Source organism: Vanellus vanellus (assembly GCF_965231255.1).
Source record: "Vanellus vanellus genome assembly, chromosome: 25".
Taxonomy (NCBI): domain Eukaryota; kingdom Metazoa; phylum Chordata; class Aves; order Charadriiformes; family Charadriidae; genus Vanellus; species Vanellus vanellus.
The window spans coordinates 2,572,433-2,593,709 of NC_138930.1; the positions used below are offsets into that span (position 1 = coordinate 2,572,433).

Consider the following 21,277-nt stretch of genomic DNA (forward strand, 5'->3'; position numbering starts at 1 on the left):
TTTGGGGGTTGTTTTTTTTTTTTTTTCTCATTTATCTTTCTTAAGTGGTTATTACTGTGGTACGTGACAGCAGTCGTGTCGTGCCAAGGTATCAACAGCCTCTGAATAACCGCAGCAAGGGAGTTTCCAGCAATGTTTAATGTTGTGATTCTAAGGCACTAAGGCAAAAAGACAGAAAGAGAAACCCTCAAGCTCAGTCCCGGGTGTTTAGGCTGCTTTATCCTATTCATCTTTGCTTTTTACACCACTGAACAGATTTGAGAGACCTTGCTGGTGTGAATCCGGCTCCTAGAAGAATTTCTTTGGTTGTACGGTTGCTTGCTTGAGTTTTCCCCGTCTGTCTTTCTGGATTTTACCGTACACGTTGCCACGATGTTCTGGAGTGGGTTATACTGAGGAGGGGTGGGTTTAGGGCAGTGAAACTCCTCACGAATTATACGACCAACTTTTGTTATTGCCACAAATCCCTCTGCGGTTGGTACGATTCTGTGAGCGGTTGTGTACACACACTGCACAGCCAGCAAGGCACCTGTGGAAACCAAGCTCAGAATAAAGCATTTACTGTGTAGTAGGATTGGACTTAAAATATGCCACTTCCTCCTTGTCACCAGACAACTTAACTCGGTAAAACTGGGTCATGTGAAGAGCAAGGAGGAGAGGGGAAAAAATAAGCCACGCTGCTTGTTTCTCCTTAGAGCATTATAGATTATTTGCATAATAGAGACTTAACAGAGATTTTTTTTGCTTTACCCTTAATCTTACTGCTGATATTTGAACCGAGAATATTTTCCTCTACTCTGTGCTGGAATGTTCCAGCTGTAGTATTGCAGCTGCAGCTAACAGGCTACCACTGAATTCATTATTCTCGCCTCTGTTCTCATGCTTGCCCAAACTGTTGCTGCATGGCATGTTTCCCTTCTTACAACACGAAGGGTGCTACGAGCCTGTTTAATACAGGAGGGAGTACAGACCTCCTCGTTGTTGCAGCATTTCACCATTACTCACCGCTTGCAACATCCCAGACTGTAATGGACTGATCCAGCGATGCAGTGTACAGGTACTTGTCATCTTTTGAGAAGCAAGCGCAGCAAATGCCTTTCAGGAGAGATGTGGGCTGAAAATGGATGGTTAGGATTAGATTGTTGTGCTGGTAAATACAGGCTGAAGAGAAGATGCCTTAGAGTAGTCAGGGGTTATTCAGTGCTTAAGAATAGAGGTAATAAATAAAGATTTTTACAAAAGCGATCCTGGAAGGAGGATGGGAGGTATCAAAAATAGAGCCCCTAGCTTGTGAAGCACTTTATAGCTGTGCAGGAAAGACAGCTCAGTATGACTACAAAAGCCCATTATTCCACCTGTGGAAAGGAGTGGCTCGGGCGCATTCACAGTGTGTTGTCAGGTGAAAGAGTAACAGCATTGATCTAGCCTCTACCATCATTTTTTTTCCCCCTACTGGATTCTCCCGAGCTGGCCCAATTTACCCCTTCTGTTGCTGTTGTTAACTTGTGAATTCTCATTCTCTTCACTGATTTGTGTCATGTAGCTTCCACTGGCTAAATGAACAGTAATAAGCTGTAGGTAAATAACTCCTATGACTTGTTAAGTGTCAGAGTGGTGTTAACAGTACTCATTCACTTAGACAGCATTGACACTTTGACAGTGTGTCTAGATGGTCGGATGCTTTAAAATCAGACCTAGATGCAGAGAATAGCTTACTGCCCGTTGGTTTGAACTGCAACACGCAGGATTTGGGTATGCTGTTTGAGAGCTGGGAATCCTGTCGGTAGGATCCTCCCTGGCAGCTCCGGGCAGTCATCGACTATTGACACTGTCTTACCACTGTAGTACCTTATAATAGCACATCTCGTGTTCCTGCTGACAGAACTCCAAGTCCCAGAGACACTGCAGGGAATCTTCGGATCCGCTGAGTGCCCGCTGCTCTCCATGGCTGCTTTCCAAACAGGAGATCTGGCTTCCATGACCTTCCAAAGGAAACACTTGGGCCCGAGGGCAGTCATAAAGGAATAAGTCCCCGCTAGTCATGCCATAGAGGACTCTGTAATCTGCTAGGACAGCCACTCTGGAAATCAGAGAGCTGGGGATCTGAGTTTTAAAGGTGTAGGCAGGCCTGTCGATCACTGGGCATGGATCTGCAGGGGTAATATCCAGCACAAGGACTAAATCATCATATGCTATGGCGAGCTGCTTTTCCTGCTTGTTGATTGCAATGTCGTTGACTGGTTTCTGTGATTCTGGAGGTGGGATGCATGTTACATCCTGCGTGGAGTTCAGAGGAAAGACAAGGACTGTTCCAGATATAAGCCCTGTGAAAAGGAGCTGGTTTCTCTCAGCTATTTCCAGGCATCTCACTCGGGCGGAGGTGTCCAGTGTGTCACACACTTCACCTGTAAAACAGAAGGAAATTAGCGAGACTGTTCTTACTCTAACTGTATATGAATGTCTTCCCTCAGATGGGGTTCATGCTTGGCTTCTTTCTTTGTGAAATAATTTGCATATTATTCATATTTCCAGTTTTCCCATGTCATAATAATAAGCTATTCTAGACAAACCTTTGGAAAAGAGATTAAAAAGCTCTCCAAGCCTGAAACAAATTTTCCTAAATCTCATGCTTAGAAAAAGCAGAAAGGAGCAGACAGTGCTTGTCATATGCTCAGAAAGCTAACCCTACCTTTGCTGCCTCTGTGAGCTGTTTTGTTTCTCTCCTACCCCATGTGCAGGCTTAATTTAATGCAGTATTTCTGAGATGCAGTTCACCTTCTGTGGCATTCCAGATGATGACTTTATCTCTGTCTTCAGGTTGGGTAAAATAGACATAGTCCCCCCCATGGGACAGTGCAACACAGCCTGTGTTTGGGATTGGTGCCAAGGTTTTCTGCTGATGGTTGTAACTGAGGTTCCACACTCCTAGATGTGGCACGCTGTGGGAGGCAGACACCAAAGTGCAGTCGCACAGAGCTAAGAGCATTACTGGTGCTCCCATGCCTTCCAGTGTGTCAGTCAGCATCCCCTGGTCTGATAAACTCCACACCTGGAAAAAGTTGAGGGGGAAGAAATTGTCAGTGCCTGAGCTACTTTTTCCTTAGTCCTATTTAAGATGTAAAACAATATACTGTAACTAACTTGTAACATAAGTAAAGTCAAAGGATAACATCCTAATATTAGAAGGCAAAACACTGAGTAACTGCTGGCACCAACTTACTCTAAAGCAAATATTTGTAGCACCTGGAGCCATTCAGCCCACTTGCTTCCTTTGCTCTGCAAGATCCCTAATTAGATCCTGCACATTTTGGACTGCGCTGGCTGTTTACCTCTTTTTTTGGCAAGTGATGATGCTCAGATGTTGTGTATTCCGTTTGGCTCCTGCTCACAGATGGGTAATAAGGCAGCTTTTAGGAGTTCAAATTTAAGACATTTCAGAAATAAAATTGTATGTCAGGCGTTGGGCATACACTGGCTTGAGTGCTCTCCATTCAGTGTAAAAACCAGAAGGAGAACAGGAAGGCTTGAAGCAATAAAGAGAGAGGTCAATGCTCATATTCTTTGTGGAAGTGTGGCAGTACTAAAAACATCTTCAGAATTGCAAACCCAACCCCCAAACAGGTTGCTGGGGATCAAGATGACCTCCTTATTGGAACAGGGCCATATTCCATAAGCTGGATTTGTAAGAGATGCTTCTGATTGGGAAGCTGCCCAGCCTTCCTTCCTACCTGGATAGATGCAGCCTGAGAACCAGTAACAATAATGCTGTTGCCAGCAGATATAACAGCCGTTTGAACCGCTCCGTCGTGTTGCAAATCTGCTGCTAGGAACCTGTGGAATCCCTTTGGGTCTGCCAGGTACACTCGCACGTATTCCTTAAAGCCTTAAACAATAAAATGTTAGTTACTGATTTATTGAGCAGAAGAAGTCTCTAATCCTCTTCAACACCATGTCCTTATGCATATGATTTAATTCCCGTGTTTCTTTAAGGGTAAGCCCATGGGGTAGCCTAGAAACCCTAAAAAGTACTCATGCCAGCTTAAGTCCTTTTCACTACTTGCATCTCACTTATTCCCTTGAGGAAAAAGCTCCTGTTACACATGCAATGTTCTGACTCTTCACAAAGAGAATTTCACCCAATCTTTGTTACTCCCTTAAGCACAATAGTTAAACAAGGCCAGGCTCCTGGGAAATTCCACATGCTGGCCCCTTTTAAAGCACACTGGGCATGTGGGAGAGCAGCTACTACCAACACTTTCCTAAGGAATGGGTGCTACTGAACCTGCAGCAAGAATGGACTCATCATCTGACGCCACCACGAAGCAAACCCTTCCAGGAAGCTTGTCTAGCGGACGGTTTCCATCAGAAGAGATCTGCTCAAAAAATAAGGCAGGAGTGAGTGGGATAGCTGAGCTGCCTCTCTCATGAAGGAAAGAGGATACGTTAGCAGTGAAACTTAATTTGGCCATGTGGTGTTGGGCAGAGCTATAAAGTGCAGAAGGAAAGTGTTATGCTTCTCTGTTTCGGAACTAGGATATGGAAGTGTGAGGAGGATGCTCTATTCAGAATAGAGAAAGAGGGCCTGTTGGTTACCAGATCTGTTGTCTGGCTCAGTAAACCTCTGGACATTAAAAGCAAATACAAGAAATATAAGAAAGTTGAACACAGAGATGTGTACCGTGGATAGAGATCCCCCACTAAATCCCACTATCATCTTCCCTTGCTTCTGGATCAGAATGCTGGATGTTGGTGTTTCTTCCTGTAGCCCTGACAGCTGACATTTGGATCTCAGCTCGCCAGTGCTGCTGTTCCACAGACTCAGCGTTCCTCCTTCAGACACAGTCATAATCGTCAGCCCTGGGCTGAATACTGTGGAACACATCCATGCATCTGATGCTTCTCCGGAAATCTGGAAGATGAGTTCTGCTGTCTCCAGGTGCCAAGCGTTGACCTAGTAAAGAGGTGGCAAAAGAGATAAGAGTAGCAAGGACAGGTTGCTTTTCTGTCCTACGACCTTTGTGATTGTGGCTGTAACTTCTCGAGTTCTTGTTCTTTTGGCACACTTTAAGTTAAAGACTGGCCATACCTTTGTGTCTCCATACCTTTGTGTCTGAGGAAGAATATACAATCATGTGCCCCTCATCCACATGAAGGTGATGTGAGGGCTGTTCTTCCATGTGTGTATCCTGGATAATAAACCTTGGTCTGCCAGAAATCAAATTCCATATACGCAGACTGTGATCCATGGCAGCTGAAACAGCACAGGTTCCTTTTCCAAACACTTTCACGCACCTCACCTCAGCTATAAAATAAGAGGAGGATTTGCAAAGTAAGGGTTTCTCGGGGCTTTCAGCAATGGGGAGAATGCTGGCAGCTAGGAGGTGTCTGTGTGCCTACAGCTCAAGGATTGCCGAGCTGTCAGAGCTCTTTTCACATGTGAAAAAAGCTTTCCAATCGTAAAACGTGGAGAAGGCTCACCGGAGTGCCCAGGAAGGGCGTGCAGCATCTCAAAAACTTCCATATTCCAGACAAGCATTGAGCCATCCTGGGAACCTGCCACCAGCAGCCGGTGGTCAGAACTAAGTGCCATTGCTGTGACACCTGCCACGAGACACAAAGAGGAGAGGCTGTTGTTGGTACCGCAGACAGAAAAGAGACATTTTGAGACTGTTCATGTGCTGTTTCCCCAACCGGACCCCCCCTATACTGTCTGAATCCTGTAGGCTGTGCCAAGAGCAAGATTAGGTTCCCTCAGACATATCTAGGTCAGTGTATGCTTTTGTTGTCCTGACGACAAAATGACCCACTTTATCCTCATTTGTTGAAGCAGTTGCGAATGGGACTGGTGCATGACTGAGCACAAAGGCAAACGGACCTTTATCCTGCCTTTGTGTAAGCTCACAGACAAAACTGTATCTCTACGGAAATAGATGTTCTCTCCTTCTTGCTCTGTTTGTTTATTATGTTTCTTGGATCTCATTCATAAAAGATGAATGATTTGATATATTCTTGGCTTGTATCTGTCCCCGGGACTAATCCTACCTTTGAGGAATCCAGTGAGTGTTGTGTGTAGGGGCCCACCAGGTGGCTGGAGAAATCCGCAGAGAGGGATGAGAACAGGATAGGGACAGACACTGCACCAGCTTAGACACTGCTCGCACAGCTTCCCGATTACCTCCGGGTAAGAAGGCACACAAAAAAGAAGCCTGGCCAGCACTTCTGTGTATATTATACTCACTCCTGAGAGGGCAGAGACAAAAAAGCGATTTAGAACATGACTCTGGTAGGCATGTGAGAGCCACCATAGTTGTATTTTATGTGATACACAGTATGTAATGAACTGAGCTGGCCTTATCTGGCCAGGCACTTGAACGATGTAAGGAAGGCTACAGCGTAAAACATGGGCAAGTATAACGATGTGGCAGGATTTGTCCCCTGAGGGAGGAGTGGGTGTTCTGAGGAGAAGCGGGGCAGCAGCACTGGGTGCCCTCTCATCCAGTTAGCTTTAAAGCTATGAGGGAATCCAGATAGCTACCAGGTACTGCTACTAGACGTGGGGCAACAGGCGCTGTGGTCGTGGTGAACTGATCTAATCAAATAGACAAAATGTCTGTTGGCAAAGAAGAAGCCTCAGCTTCCCATACCAGAATGAGGCATTTAAGAGTCTTTTGATGGATCCTTGTCCTGGTTTGAGGTAAAACAGGACCAATTTTTTTCAGTATCTTTACTTTTTAGCTAGGCCTCTTCTAACCACTGAAATTAACATCATATGCAGAAACCGTTTGCTCTCAGAGTGATAAGACCTATGTTTATAGCTGATGCCAAGGAATGGTATGCAGAGAGGCTCTTGCTTATACTTACTGCTATAACAACCAAGTGCAGCGAACTCTGTTATTTACCCCATTGGAGGGTCAGAAGTGGAAAAGTGTAGAGGGGTGGTAACATGACTCCAAACCCCAGAACCGAGAGTTTTGTCACTGGTTGTAATTCCCCAGAAAGTACTTTTATGCAGAAAGGAAAATTCCATTTCTTTCCTCTGGTAAACATTTGCATCACGCTCTGTCCCTCTGACATGGCTTTTACCTTCAGGGCTGTGTACACTGCTGACTGCAGGCTTCAAAAGGAGAAGTGTCTCCTGCACGAGGCGTAGTTCTGGACAACGGATGCATTCAGTGCACATGGCAAAGTCATCGACAACACTTTCTATTCCAGAGGCAATTATTTTACAGCTGATCCAGTTCATATTCCCTGCGGAAAAAAATACCATTAGAGCAGAGGACGTCAGCCCTGAGAATGCACAGCTATCCTGAAAAGACTGGGATAAAAAATGCTTTTTTGAGGAGGAAGGGGATAGAAAGATTAACAGCCACTAGCGGTGGAACTAGGACTCATTTGCTGAGGAAGTGGTGGGCTCCCATTGTCACAGTTCCTTCTTTAGCCTCTTAAATGATTTATGTATTTTTTTCTAGTTTATTAGGGTTTTTTATGTTTTTTTCTCAACATTTGGAGGATCTAGCTCATTTCTTTCAGCTATGACAGGATATAATTCTAGTATAACAGCTTGTAAAGGTTAGCTTATTTCTCTTTTTCAAGCTTCCTTCTTGCAGTGGCTATTGATGCTGTGCAGAAAGGCTGTGATAGTCGCCTGCGGCTGTAGGCATGAAGCGTGCCTCTGCAGAGCACTGTATACCCCCTCTTGCCCAGTCCTTACCCAGCACATCCCGTTTTAGCTCCTCAATTCGTCCAGCATTAAGTAAATGAAATGGCAATTCACTCAACTTCCTCAGATTTGCAACAGTATCAGAGAACCAGAGTGGCTGAGGGGCTACCTAGGAGTAACCAGAACAGTGGATTTGAGATATGGCTTGTGGATTAATCCGTTTGCTTTCACAACTGCAGTGCTAGCTGCTATCTCGTGGTGTGCCACACAGCACTTCCAGGACTTTCATTGTTTTCCTGTTAATAGGAAATGCTTTTCATGGGTCTACATTTCTCTTGCTACAACCTAAGGCAGAGCAGTTGTGAATAATAAATTACTTCCTTCCTTTTTGCAGTAGCCTTTTACATATATGAAGACTGCATGACAAATTTTGTAAATGACTGTAGATCTCCTTGGTTGGAGAGATCTGTTTAAATTAGATATATATATATCTTTGTCATTGTTGAAAGCACTAAATAGTGTCATTTACTATTATTTCTATTGTCTTCTGATTTCAGACCCTGTGCAGCAATCTGGAGGCACAGAGCCTTGGCCCGGAGCTTACAGGTATGGAAAAGCGTGCTGATGTTCATCACCTTCCTGTCAGCATTCAAAGTCCTGCTAATGTGTGGCAACATAAGAGGTTTCTTGATTCCCCAGCTCCAAGTCCCTTTGAAGAAATCTGCCAGGAGAAAATGCCTCTTGACTTGGTCTTGTTTTGATAGATAACGATTCTGCACCATTTCAACAAATTGCCTGGGAAGGGAAAAAGTAATAGATGTACTGGAACAGGGAGCTAGAGCTGGGTGTTTTCTAGAGTCTCAGCACTGGCAAAGTTTAAGGATGGAGAGGAGTCTAGTCAGGGTGCCCGAAAGCCCTGGATGGGAACATCCCATACTCAGAGGTTTGGTTTCTCATTCTCTGCTGTCTAAGAGTACCTGTGTGCAAAGCAAAGAAGGGTGAAGCCGTCTGCCTTCCGTTCTGCCAGGCACTCCCCCATGTCACTGCGCAGCCGTGCCCAGTGGAAAGGAGGAAGGCGCAGGATAGTTTTACTTGAAGGAAGGTGGCATTGGTGAATCTCTGAGAGAACTTCATCATCAAGGGATAAAATGTCCTTCAGCTCCACGTCTGACAGCCCATTTCTGCAAGCAAAGTGTGATACATGAAAGGAAATTATTTATCTTCCTTCTTAGTGTTTACACTGGTATCCATAGTGGGAGGCTGAGTGGTTTCTCTGGGAGTTCAAAAGTACTAGTCACCAAAACTCTCGGTAGCTCGCATGCACACATGGCAGTCTCAGCTGAGAGTTTAGACACTGGATAAGCCATGGAGATCGAGTTCCTTTTCCAAGTAATCCCAGAACATCTCCCTTCAAGACAATATTTTAAATAGGCTGCCAGGTATGAAAGGAATGTTGTGATTGCTAAATATACCTATGAACATATTCACAGGCTCAAAGAACTGAGGGCTTTGACTGGTTTTGGTTGTATTTAGACGTATTCCTTATGAGCAGCAGGAAATGTGGGCTGTTCCGTTAGAGATACAGCAGTACTCACCGTGAGGAAGCAATATAGCCAAGCACGTGAGCCACGAGGACTGTGCCGTGTGACTTTTCCAGTCTCTCGCACAGGCGGTGCATGGCGTCCTGGGCTGTGCGAGCAATCACTAGTTCTGAAGGTGATGTGTAAGATGCCCATTTTCTGGCCTCGTGGAAGGCCAGCTTGAAGAGCAGAGCTTGTCCACCACTAGGGAAGCTCTGATGGAAATAGGCCCGTTGAGTTGGGCTTAGCCGTCGTCTGTCTGCAGCTAAGAGCATCTCTAGCATCTCCTCACCTTCCTCTCTGGATAAGGGGCCTACTTCAAAATATGCTTCAGCCTCAGGCACCACGTGTTGGAGAGCTTTCAGAATATCAGGCTCAGCTGTGGAAATGGAAATGACGATGTGGACCTTTGGAGGGCAGTGTGTAGGGAGCCAGTGGAATCTGTGAGCACCATCAGCAGGAAGTAATCTCTCCACAGAGTCAAGGAACACCACCAGTGTCTGTGTGCCACAGTGGGAGACAGTGAGGAGGAGTTTACTGAGGAACAAGACCAAATCACTGCAAGCTTGTTTGGTCTGGGTTGGGGGTGGTGGCAAATCAAATGCTAAACACACTTGGAGACAAATGTCCCTCAGCAGGCTGTGAATGGCAGAACTGAGCTGGGATGTTCCCAGCAAACGAATCACAACGACACTGTCTTGCCCTAAAACAGCTTGCACCCACTCAGATAGTTTGCACATCACAGCTGTTTTTCCACAGCCTGGTGGCCCATAAAGGATGAGGGGTGTGTGGGTTTTATCATTGTTCTGCCTGATACAGTGAAAGATGTTATCCAGTAAATTCTGTCTCCCACAGAAAAATCTGCAGTTCTTCAGGCACAGAGCTGTGTGGTGGCCCAGCTCCTGCAGAAGTCGCCCTGGCTCCTCACTGATCTGTCCTCTGTGTCGAAGATTCTCTAAAACCTGGTGATTAGTGACAGTAGTGAACTGGTCACAAAGTTGTTTCAGGTATTTGTTATTCTCCTTGCACTGAGGGTTCCCAGAGTCTTCACTGTATGCCAATGTGTGTACTTTGAGGTGTTGGGGATAATGGCTTGCAATTTTTGCTTTAAGGTTGCTGAGCAGCTGTTTTGCTTCATTGTCCAGATTGTCCTCTTTTTCTAACAGCTTATTGTTTGTCCTGTGCCCAGTTTGTCTGTTGGAATCCTCAACCTCTCTGAGGAATATGAAAGCCCCCGGGTTGCTCTGCTGCCTAGGGAGGAGGCCCTGTTCAATCTCCCATTCAATTGCTACAAAAAAAAAAAAGGGGGGGGAGATGTGAGCATTTGGTTTCACACAGAACACAGGAAAAGCCATCCATCAACATCCATGTGACATCCCTTGGTCCTTCTGTATTTCACATGACACTAGCAGGTCAGCATTGCCCATGTCCTCGGAGCTGGGCATATTCCTGGATGTGTTCAGGGAGACTGGGGGGGGAAAGGAGAAACATTTCTGTCTGGTGTATTACTGTTTGCTAGTCAGCACCAACCTCCCTCTGCAGGATTCAGGATACGGCAGGGAGTTAGTAAGTCTCTTCCTTCCCTGCATCTTTCCTGTTGTATACAATGTGATGTTGTCCTGAAACAAACAGCTGTGCTCCCTTCACAGCCCTGATTAGAAGGACATTACAGCCCTGCCAGAACACACCTGATTTGTGGTAGCAGTGCCTCTGCTCTGGGCCGAGCAGCCCACACCTCTCTGCCTTCTGTGCCGCCACGCGCAGCGCTGAGGCCAGGCGTCCCTCCAGGCAATGCCAGCCCTGCCCAGCCGCCGGCTGCAGCACATAGCAGGTGGGCAGCGCATTCTCGTCCCGCCGGTACCACTGTGCCAGGAGCTGGGCAGAGTCCCCTGACAGCTGCAGAGTTAGGGCCTCAAATTCCTTCTCCGCAATGAGCCGAGGCACAGGCTGGTGCCCACAGTGGTCCCCCAGGAGTCCCTGCAACAGGCAAAAAAGGTCCGGCATTCAGGCACTGCTTCTGAGGTGACAGCTGGGATATGGACTGGCTGCTTGCCTTAGCACCTAGGATTGCCAGGGAGGGCTGCTCAGAAAACCTGCTGGTAACCACAGCACCCATGTGGCTTCCACATTGGATGGGGACAGCCAGGCAGAGTCCCAGCCTGCCCCATGGTCGGGGAGAAGCAGCTTTACGGCAGCTGCCCCTCAGGCCTTTATAGGGTGTCTGCGGGAGGAGAGTGCTGGAGGTGAGGCAGTGGAAGCACAGAGCAGAATGGGTTTGGGGACTTTGACCAACAGTGCTGTAAGATTGGCTTTGGGGTGGAGAAGAATTAAGGGAACAGGACTGAGCCTGGGAATTTGCAATTAGGACAGAAGGCTGGGCCAGGGAAGAGGGGGATGCTGAAAGGGGTCAGCGTCCTTGTGTCCATGCAGGCTGGAAACAGCCAGAATGAGCTCAGAGTGCAGACCCCTTGAGCAGAGCCCTTCTGCAGTGTATAAAGGAAAGAGGGAGTAGTCAAACCTTTGTTGCTGGCTCTACTGAGATTTCTAGGTACACATGGAGAGCCAGTCTGAGGGAGACACTGCCCGAGTGCCGGCTACTGCCACCTGCGTGTGCCGTACGGCGTTGATAACAGAGCTGTGAGCTGCATGGAGCTCGTGGGTGCAGTATCGCTGTGGTGAGGCTCTCATGGTCTCTGCCTCTCCGTTGCTGGCCTCTGCGGGACGTGTCTCAGGGGAAATCAGGCACAACTTACACAAATACTTAATTGCTTATTTATTTACTTGTGGCTTCAAATATGCCCCCTGGGACTGCATATTTATTCTCTTTGTTGAGCAAAACTTTCTTTCTCTCTTTCTAAAACCAAAACAACCCAAGGAAGCTACCTGGCACTTCTGCAAGTGTCTCAGCCTCCTCTCTCCTGCAAGGCTCAAAGTTCTGGGTGTGGGTTTCTGTTCAGGGCTGTCACCAAAGAGCTTCAAGGAAGCTGAGGTGGGTTGCTGCCGTGGGGAGCTTTCAGTGGATAGAAAGAGTGATCAGAGGGATACAAATAGGGCAGAAGCACGGAACAGGTATGAGCTTGCAGTGTGACACCCTGCTCTGTCCCTGGTGGTTGCTATGGCATTTTCTTTTCTGGTTCTTTGCACGGGGAATTTGTATTTATTCCTTAGTTACTGAGAAAATCTCCTCAATATTGAGGTGTTGGGCAGGAAGCAGGCTTAGAGCAAGAGCTTTTTGCCTTACGTGTATCTCCATCTGCCTCTTCTATCTGCCAGTTAATACACACAAGCCCTGTTATCTTCTGCTCTGAAGAGACCCTGTGTTCAGGGCTGGACTGTATGTGTGTGCCTGTCAGGGCTCCTTTTAGGGACTCCTGGCAGTTACTGATACTTCAGCCCCATCAGCTAGCTGATTTGTGATACTGCTCAGGCAGGCTAATTACTTTTGAAAACGACCTTACTTGTCTAGCAGACCTCCTGAGAGTGTGTGACCTGCTCTGGATGTCTCGCTATAGCCATAGGGACCGAGCAGGCACCGCGGTGCTGGCACTTACGATGAAGGTGGGACCAGCTGACAGTTTCTGACAGGCTTCGATTTCTTCCAGAGAGAGTTGTGTGTTTCTGTGATCAGGGTCGACAAGCTCAGAAATACCCCATCTCAAGTCAATTACCTGCACAAAAATATTTTTGAAGGTATTTTAAGTATTTTAGTCAATACTGTCATAAAAACAGTGACACGGGAACACTAAGTCATTCTATCACATTTAGTTTTTACATTAGCTTTAATTCCTGGAACTCTGCAAGAGACACTGAGATACTCAAAATCGCTCAGTAGGGATTTCTCCTGTGACAGACTTAGGGATTTGAACCATGATCACCAAGTAAGCAACGTAGTCTTTCAGGACAAGGAACCTCAAGACTGTAGGTTATTTGCTGCAACATTTCAAGCCTGTCTTCTATCATAGAAGATAAAGATCCCCCACATTTCAGTAGCCCCTTCTATGCTAGAAGTTCTGTGCTAATTAGTATAATTAGGACTAGTTCAACTACCTCTGTAGTATATCCAGGGGAATTCATAAATGGAAGTTTTTTCTAATTGAATATAAAAACAAAGGGATGATGTAAACCCTCGTGTCCAGGTGCTCAAAGATGGTTAGCCACCTAACTCTTCCCTGATATCCCTACAACTCAAGCATAGAACTATACTTAATCCAAAACTTCTAGGAAATTGGTACAGCAGTATTTGACTCCTAAGAGGCTTCTAAGGAGGTGGAAAACCTATGAGCATTTTGGGTTTTTTTTCCTTCACATCACACATATTTTGATGGCCTTTGGACAGGATAGACAGGAGAGAAGTGATTTACCTCAAACATTAGGCCGTGCTTCTGGCAGAAGGCTTGCGCTTCTGGGTATGCTTTCTCCAGGAGGGTCTCTCTTTCTGCAGCCATGTCTGCATGGAAGGATTTGTGCAGCACATCAGAAGTTAGGAATTGGGAGCTGGGTTGTCTACTTGTCGTTTTAAACCTTGCACTGAAAATGCAGTTCGTGTTGCTATCATCTAATCTATGTTGAGTTTCACATAGACAGCATTGTGGTTAAGTCTTATAAAACTGTGGTTTCCAGATATCTGCAAGGCTTGTACCCGTTACCAACGTGAGTGCATTTTCAAGGTCATATACTACCTTGCCACACTGTGTTTTTATTTGTTAATATGGAAACTCTGGATCTGGAAAGTTTGGATTGCATAGTTACAGAATACAATACAGTGGCATCGATCCAGAAAAATGTATTTCTTACATCTTGCTGCAGCAAATCCTCCATCCTCTTTTAACACCACTCAGCCACACTGTTGGCCATCTCGGCAGTGATAAACAGCCACAATAAAAGGCAATTCTACCCACAGGGAATCTTTTCATACACAGTCAAGTCTGTGAAATTTTTATGGCCGCTTCCCCTGCTGTGCTTTTTACAAGAGAGATTACCACTTTCTAGAAAACGCTTTGTGACACCTTTTAAGTGACATATTCACTGAATTAAATCAAACAACAAACTAGGTAAATTTAAGATAAATTAAGAAGACAAACCAAGTAGGAGAAAAGGTAAGCGCATACATGCACACGAACACAAACACGAGTGCTCACTCGCAGTGCCCACACGCATGCACCCTCTCCTGTTCACTGATCTTATATTCATGGATACTTTTCACAGCTGCAAAATTAAAAGACACAGGGAATATAAAGAACATTTTTATCCTTACATATCATATGAGATTATAATTTCTTCAGAACTGGAATATTCTCTCCCCAAAATTAGGTAAACATTCACAGCACTACATAATCATATGATAAAGTAGTACAAGAGGGAATACTAAAATTAGGACAGGGAATGGCTGTATCTGCAGCTTTCCTTGGGACTGTTCTAAGTGGAAAGTGATCACTAATGAAGTCTGTGCCAGTGTCAGATGAGGAGAGGGCTCCCTTGGGTTAGGAATTACTATGTCTGCGCTGCTGTCCAACAGGGAGCAAGCGTTCTCAGTGTAATACCCCTGGAATAATTCATTACCTCTCACCAAGGTTGCAGCAGTTACGGGAAATCCTTGTATCGCTTTACTCTCCAGCCCACATGAATTCCAAACCTTACAGTGAGAGAGTGGGTTTAACTTATAGCCCTGTCTTTTGGTGAAAATCCAATCATGTCACGTCCTTCATCCCCAAACTGTTCCTGAAAATACATGAGGTCTGCCACAACTTGGACAGGTGTTGTAGGTAAAATCTTAACACTAGTTCAGTCCTTATATGCCCACTAAGTTCAGATTGCCTGCAGTTCTCACGCCTTCCCCTCAGAAACTGCAACGATAACCATTTCTGTAAATGCTGACCTGTCTGCTTGGCTTGGAAACACCTCGTTGGCCAAACAGCTTCTCATCACATTATGTCCTACTGGAGGAGATGCTGCAGTATTTTCTTTCTTTGGAAGGTGCTTTTTGTGGAATTGAGAGCCTGTCTAAGCCTGAGTTTTCTTATTTAAAAATGGAGACAGGGTGAATGATTTTCAGGAGAAGAGGAGACTGAGTTTTGTAATTCCTGAAAATCTGAGTCATTGCTGCCCACTGCCAGTTACCACTTTAGGAGCTCAGTCTGGCAACTGTGTCCCAGTAGGCAGAGGAAGTGGGAAATATTTGGATATTGTCCAAGAAGAGAAGTTCTTCACAAATCTTTCTTGCTGTTACAGTGGCGGATGGGAATCGAATGTGCGTTGCCCAGGGTTTCCAGAAAGCCTGCAAACTTTGCTGCCGTGCGTGCAGACAGGCGTTGCGCTGCGCTGCGCCTAGGGTGAATTTGGCTTCGCTGCAAATACCATTAGTTCCTGAACTAATGCAGAATTCTGCCATCTCAGACATGTTCTGAGTGCAAATTGGGTGTGACAGAATAAAGCTGTATATAAAATGCAGCAGATTATGGGCACCTTCACTTTCAAATGAAGCTGCAAGCTTACAGCTTCTCAGCTAAGCACAGTAGTCTCAGCGCATTGCAACACTTCGCAGACTCCCGCAGAGAGAGCGCCTGATGCATTCAGCAGCTTCAGGACTTTTCAGCTTATTTACCTGAAAAAACTGAGCTGATGAAGATTCGGACCAGGCTGGAGGGCTGGAAAGGAAGAGGAACCATCTTCCCACGGAGAAGATCCCGGCATGTATCTGGACTGAAGCTCATGCTGCTGTCTGGGCTCCCTCAGCTCTCCTCCGCAGAGGCTGCTCGTTGGAGAGGAGATGACTAACAGCAATGAACACCAGTCAGCGGTGCCTCACAGAATCACGGAGTTTCAGAGTTGGAAGGGACCTCTAGAGATCATCTAGTCCAACTCGCCTGCTAAAGCAGGATTGCCCGGAGCACATTACTCAGGACTGCATCCAGGCGGGTGCCTCTCTCCAGAAAGATGGCTTGCTCCTTCTTTTAAGGAAAGCCTGGGAAAATTTCAGCTATTTTGACAGGGACAGCGGGAGATGATAGACTGTCTGCACTGAGATGCAGTGAAACTTCACTGCATCCTGGAGCAATCCGTCTGTATTTGAAGAGGACCGATATCTCTATAGCAACCAGTGTTTGTCACTTGGGCTGAATCCCCACGGTCTCTTTCTAAGCACTAAATGTGCTCCCTATCAGGTGCCGTACACCTGAGCTCCCTTTGTTCACTACCCTTGACTATTTTACAGATAATTGTCTCTGTATTTTAGCATCACGTAAGCCTGCCAGTACCGGTATCATTTATGGTTCAGACACTCAGCCATTTAAAGTAGGTTTCTTAACACCCTGTGTTATGTATGCCTGTGCCCCGTCACTATTTGCCTTCTGTCAAGCTGCGCAAGAGTGAATTTACTAAAAGGTGCTTAAACTGTGCACAAGAAATATTTACTTCTTTGTGGCTATGTTTGGACTGGGGTACTGTCCCCAAAAAAGCAGCACGTGGGAAAAAGTAGAAAGAAAAATGTAATAATTTACAAGCTGAAAGGCAGGAAACTGCAGCTGCCAACAGAGAACAAGTGGAAAAATAAAATCTTTGTCCAAATGCCGTTGGAATGCGCAGGGAGAGGAGGTAACTGGTGCAACCACCTCAGCAGAGGCCCTCACAGAATAGGTGTCTCCACCTCGCGTTCACAGAGCATGCTTTTCACTGTCTCTTCCATGCTCATCTGGTTTCCAACATTCACAGCACGGTGCTATTTCAGTTTGTTTCAATATGTGTTTCTGTATTTGCTCAGTATAGCTTTTCCCGTAAGAAATGCTGCTTCCTCCACATCCTGTGGAAAGAGAGATGGTGCTGTACCAGCCAAGCAGATTCACTCACTCGGAGCCGCTTTCTGCTTCTCCATTTTCTCACAGGAGACCATAATCTCTTATTTCTGTGGCTTTTTGCCTTTTCCAGGAAACTGAACTGAGCATGTCAGAGAAAACCAGTATCAGCCAGAGCAGCTGCTGTGGTTTTTCTGTTTCTCTCGTGAAATGAGATTTAAGAGGCTGGTGTCTATCCTTGTCTGTCCTCCCTCTGTATCCCTCTGGCATACGGAGGAATAATTAAAGAAAAATCGGTAATCTGTATTTATAGGTTCCTTTGGCAGACAATACTTGATTAATCTCCACAGTCATCTAGCCAAATAAGAAGAGATTAACCGACATCCTAATCTGTCATAAATCAAACAGGCAGGGAGACGAAGCGTCTTACCTTAACAGACAAACACTACAGAGAGCCTACATTAGGGTTTAGCCTACATTAGTCTAAATCTAATTTAAGCCAAGGTTAGGACACTAAAGTCATGGATTTTTAGACTGTTCTTCAAGGCACTGCAATCTGTTACGTGCTAAATGCATCTCACACAGCATATACCTGTCATTATTACTGATCACACCGATTCTTGTCACTAACAAATCAAAGAAAATTAGCTCACGCACTGATTCAAGCAGTTGGTTGCAGTGGGACCAGAAGTCCCCAACTAGCAGATCTTTCTTCAGCAAGTCAAAGTGTGCAGCTCGATGGAGGAGCATCAGGGGCCGGGATAATTGGAAAAGCAGCAGCTTGCTTTCTGCGGGAATGCAGTGCATGTGTTAGGGTTTCTGGCAGGCTTTCTGTAATTTGCAGATCAAAACCAAACAAAACCGACCAGCCAAATCTTTTCCAGTGATGTTCTGGATTTCCTCAGGCTATAAAAATGTTCAAGGCTCTCAACATATCAGACCTGTTTTCCTGCATTCCACACCTATAGCCTACCTGTACCCTAAAGCTAAGATGAAATCACTGTCTCACACTCATTTGTCCTAAAAGATTACATTTGCAACCTCTCTAAAAAAATTCCTCCCCATATTCTCTTTTGGAACATATAGGAAACAGATGAGAGTCATGATAGAAACTATTATAAATGGTACTTTTTGTAGGGGTAATGCATCAAAGATGCGAATGCACAAGTGTAAAAGAGAGACCGTGCTCAAAGATATGCACGATTGTTGAACTTAACACTACCGACATCTTCTTTTTGTCAGAAATGTCATCACAGAGCTGAAGCGAGTAGCAACTGTGAGTCACAATGCAGCGTGAGCTCTGGCATGATAGGGGACTTGTTTTCTCACCGTCTGTCTGTTCCATGAGCCATTGTCCCCCCACAGCTTGCTCACAGACTGCTGCCTTTACAGGCCACAGGAGAGCAGGATTAAATTCTTAGCTGGGAGGTAATTTTGTGGGTGTTTACCAAGTAAGAACCACACTGTTGATGCCTGATGAAATCCAAACCCCTTTAATTGGCCTTTCCTTACAGTGGATGGGCACACGGGACAAACCGGATCTCATTGGGGCCAATAGTGAGAGCATCCTAAAGAGGCAAATGTCAGCCCTCTGCGTGCAGTGACTGTCTCAGCTTTGGTATGGACAGAGTATTTTCTGCATTGCCAGTAGTGTGCCTTCTCAGTGTCCTGTCTTCCTAGATGGAAGAAGCTCCTACTAAATCCAAACTATCTTTGTGAGCTTTCTAGAAAATCTTTTATAGATGTGTATTCTGATTTCTCATTATTTTGGCAAAGAGCTAAAAAAACTTGAGAGAAAAACCCTTGCTGCAGCAGAAAGCTGGGTATCTACGGTTGCAGGAAATGCCATGCTACACCAACCCTCCCTTCCGGATAATCCTCCGTTGTGTGTATTGCAGTGCCCAGTTACCTCCTTTAAAGAATAGCACAAGAACCGTAAAGCAGACAATTCTAGCTAAGGGCCCAAATAAAGATGTGCTACTGTGAAATGCATAAAGCTGTAATTTTTAATGCTTCTGTGTGTCCTGAGTGCCATTAGGACTGACACACTCGGCACCGATCGAGTGCTTTACACCTTGAAATGGGCTGCAGGAGGAAGCAGGCATTTGGCAGCTAATCACCTGGCAAGTGTTAAAAGGAACAGCTTCTCTGTTGCTCAGGAGATGGCCAAGGTAACATCCATCTTTATCGTCTGGGTCTTTCCGCTCAGCTGGATTATATAATTTGGTTACTCTTTGGACAAAATGTGGAAGAATGTACATGCTGTCATTAATAATAAGAGGAAAAAGGGAAAACAAGAACACTGGTTGCTCTAGCTTGGTGCTCTCTTGTATTGGCTTTGCCCTTTCTCACATAAGCTCTTCTGTATAGAAATTCTTTCCTTTGGCTTCCCTTTTTTTTTTTTCCTTCAGTTCATTTACTGTGAAGAATAATTAATGTTTTCTGTAAAGTTATCTTATGGGGTTTTTTTTCCACAAACACAGGAAGGGCTGTAGAGCTTTCCCTGCCTGTGAAGCTGATCTGCAAGGGTGAGAAAGCTACAGACACTGGGTTTGGCTGGCTCTGTGTCACAGAAAAGGGAAACCTGTCAATCAACAAGAAATGCTGAGAGCAGCAACTGAAACACTTTGCTTTTTCCATCAGGCAACCAGGGCCTCTTTGAGGATTAAACCCGTTGCTAAATTTAGCTACATCTCACTAGAGTTAGTATCAGGAGTTATCAGATCAGAACATCTTTGGAGGGGATGACGTCTGTCCCATGGAAGTCTAAGCCCTGGCATGGTTCTCGCCTACCCTGTGCTGCAGCGGAGCTTGGAGCCGGGAACATTCTGCACAGCCAGCACAGCATGGGGCTCCTCAGACCTCGCAGGATTTTTCAAAGCACTTGAAATACCTCCTCTCATCAGCCTGCTCTCATTTATTGTTCCGTCCAGGTCCTGAGCAAAATTTGTTCATAACACTGGAATGGATGTCACGGGAGAGGGGAATGGTTAAACCACATGAAACATTTGAGTGCTGTTTTCTGGAAGGTTTTTTTAATATGCATAAGGTTTGCACTGACCCTTTGTTCCATTGGTTGGGTCATACAGAGGATTTTAAATCCCATATGCCAATACAACTTACATTATCAACTGCTCTGATAAATTAAGGAGTATTAATAAACATTTTAAAAGAGTCAGATCTTCGGGAAGACAAGTGAAACCCTTCAGAAAATAAATAGCTCTTTGCATGTTCTCATATAGTGAGCTGATTAGATCAACTGTGTCTTGTTTTCCTCATCACACCCATCTCTGTGCCATGGAAAGCAAATCACTCCATCCTGCTAGGAAATGCCCAGCTACCATTTTCAGTCTGGCTGGAGCAAATTCTTAAGGAAGAAGTGTATGTACAGGCACAGTAGGGCTTCCCAGAAGGGCAGAAGCAGCCCTGGAGAACCCCCTGTCCCTGCAGCAGTGGTTGAAACAGGCTGTTTTGTGAAAGATCCGTCTTTGCTTCTTGGGATGAAGGACATGTGGTATTGTGCCACAGACTACCAGCGCTGAGCCATGGAAATTCAAGAAAGGTTCCACGCCTCTCACTATGAAAGGCTTCGCTAAATGAAATTTGTGACTCTTCTTTATGGCAGTTGTCTTCTCAATACTAATCCCATTCCAGATAAGGTACTGGGGAGGTGTACAGAGCTTTAATTTTAACGTCTCTTGGAATATTTCTCCTGTCTGTTCTTGGTTAGCAACTTTGAAGAGCAAGGACTCTGGCACTTAGAAGGCAGAGCAGCAGCTAAACAGTATCATGCTAAATAAGTAGTCATACTCGTTTAAAGCATTTTGATTTTTTTCAGTTTCAAATAGAAATACTGGAAGTCCATATAAGTATGCTAGAATTGTGTGTGTGTGGTTGTATGTGTGCATGTATATTTACTTGTCCCAGGTGAATGTCCTCCTTCTTCTAGTGACAAAAGGAAAGACAGAGTCAACTGGTACAAACACCAAAGGTAGTTAGTTTCCTTATTTCCCTCGCTGAAATCTCAGAAAGTCTGCTTGGCTGACAACACTACAAACACAACAAAAGCAAAGGGGCTTTTACCATGCTATTTCCATTTAGAACATGCTCGGGTGTACTTGTAGGACATGCCTAAGTCCGTTCTCTCTCTTCAGTTAGAATCATTTTGTCATCAGGTCAAGGAGACTTTAAGTAGATCAAGGAGTGTGTGGCTTCTGAGGCTGGCGAGAGTAAAAGAAACACACATATTT

At 45.3% G+C, this 21,277-nt stretch overlaps 1 protein-coding gene and 1 long non-coding RNA gene across 2 annotated transcripts; both read right to left on the minus strand.

Annotated features, from left to right (window-relative positions):
• Positions 1-466: 466 nt before the first annotated feature.
• LOC309681357 lies at positions 467-1,873 on the minus strand. Its single transcript, XR_014270028.1, has 3 exons — positions 1,849-1,873; positions 1,006-1,114; positions 467-529 (listed from the first exon to the last, which is right to left on the minus strand). It is a non-coding gene; the product is annotated as an uncharacterized lncRNA (long non-coding RNA).
• A 122-nt stretch (positions 1,874-1,995) lies between these two features.
• On the minus strand, positions 1,996-13,685 carry NWD1 (NACHT and WD repeat domain containing 1; the record flags this gene model as incomplete). Its single annotated transcript, XM_082495351.1, has 14 exons — positions 1,996-2,405; positions 2,776-3,049; positions 3,729-3,883; positions 4,594-4,951; positions 5,103-5,302; positions 5,479-5,601; positions 7,084-7,248; positions 7,712-7,829; positions 8,296-8,455; positions 8,638-8,841; positions 9,256-10,528; positions 10,929-11,217; positions 12,792-12,908; positions 13,602-13,685. Coding segments are annotated over 14 exons (3,930 nt in total), but the record flags the coding sequence as incomplete, so codon positions are not given.
• Between the last annotated feature and the right edge of the window lie 7,592 nt (positions 13,686-21,277).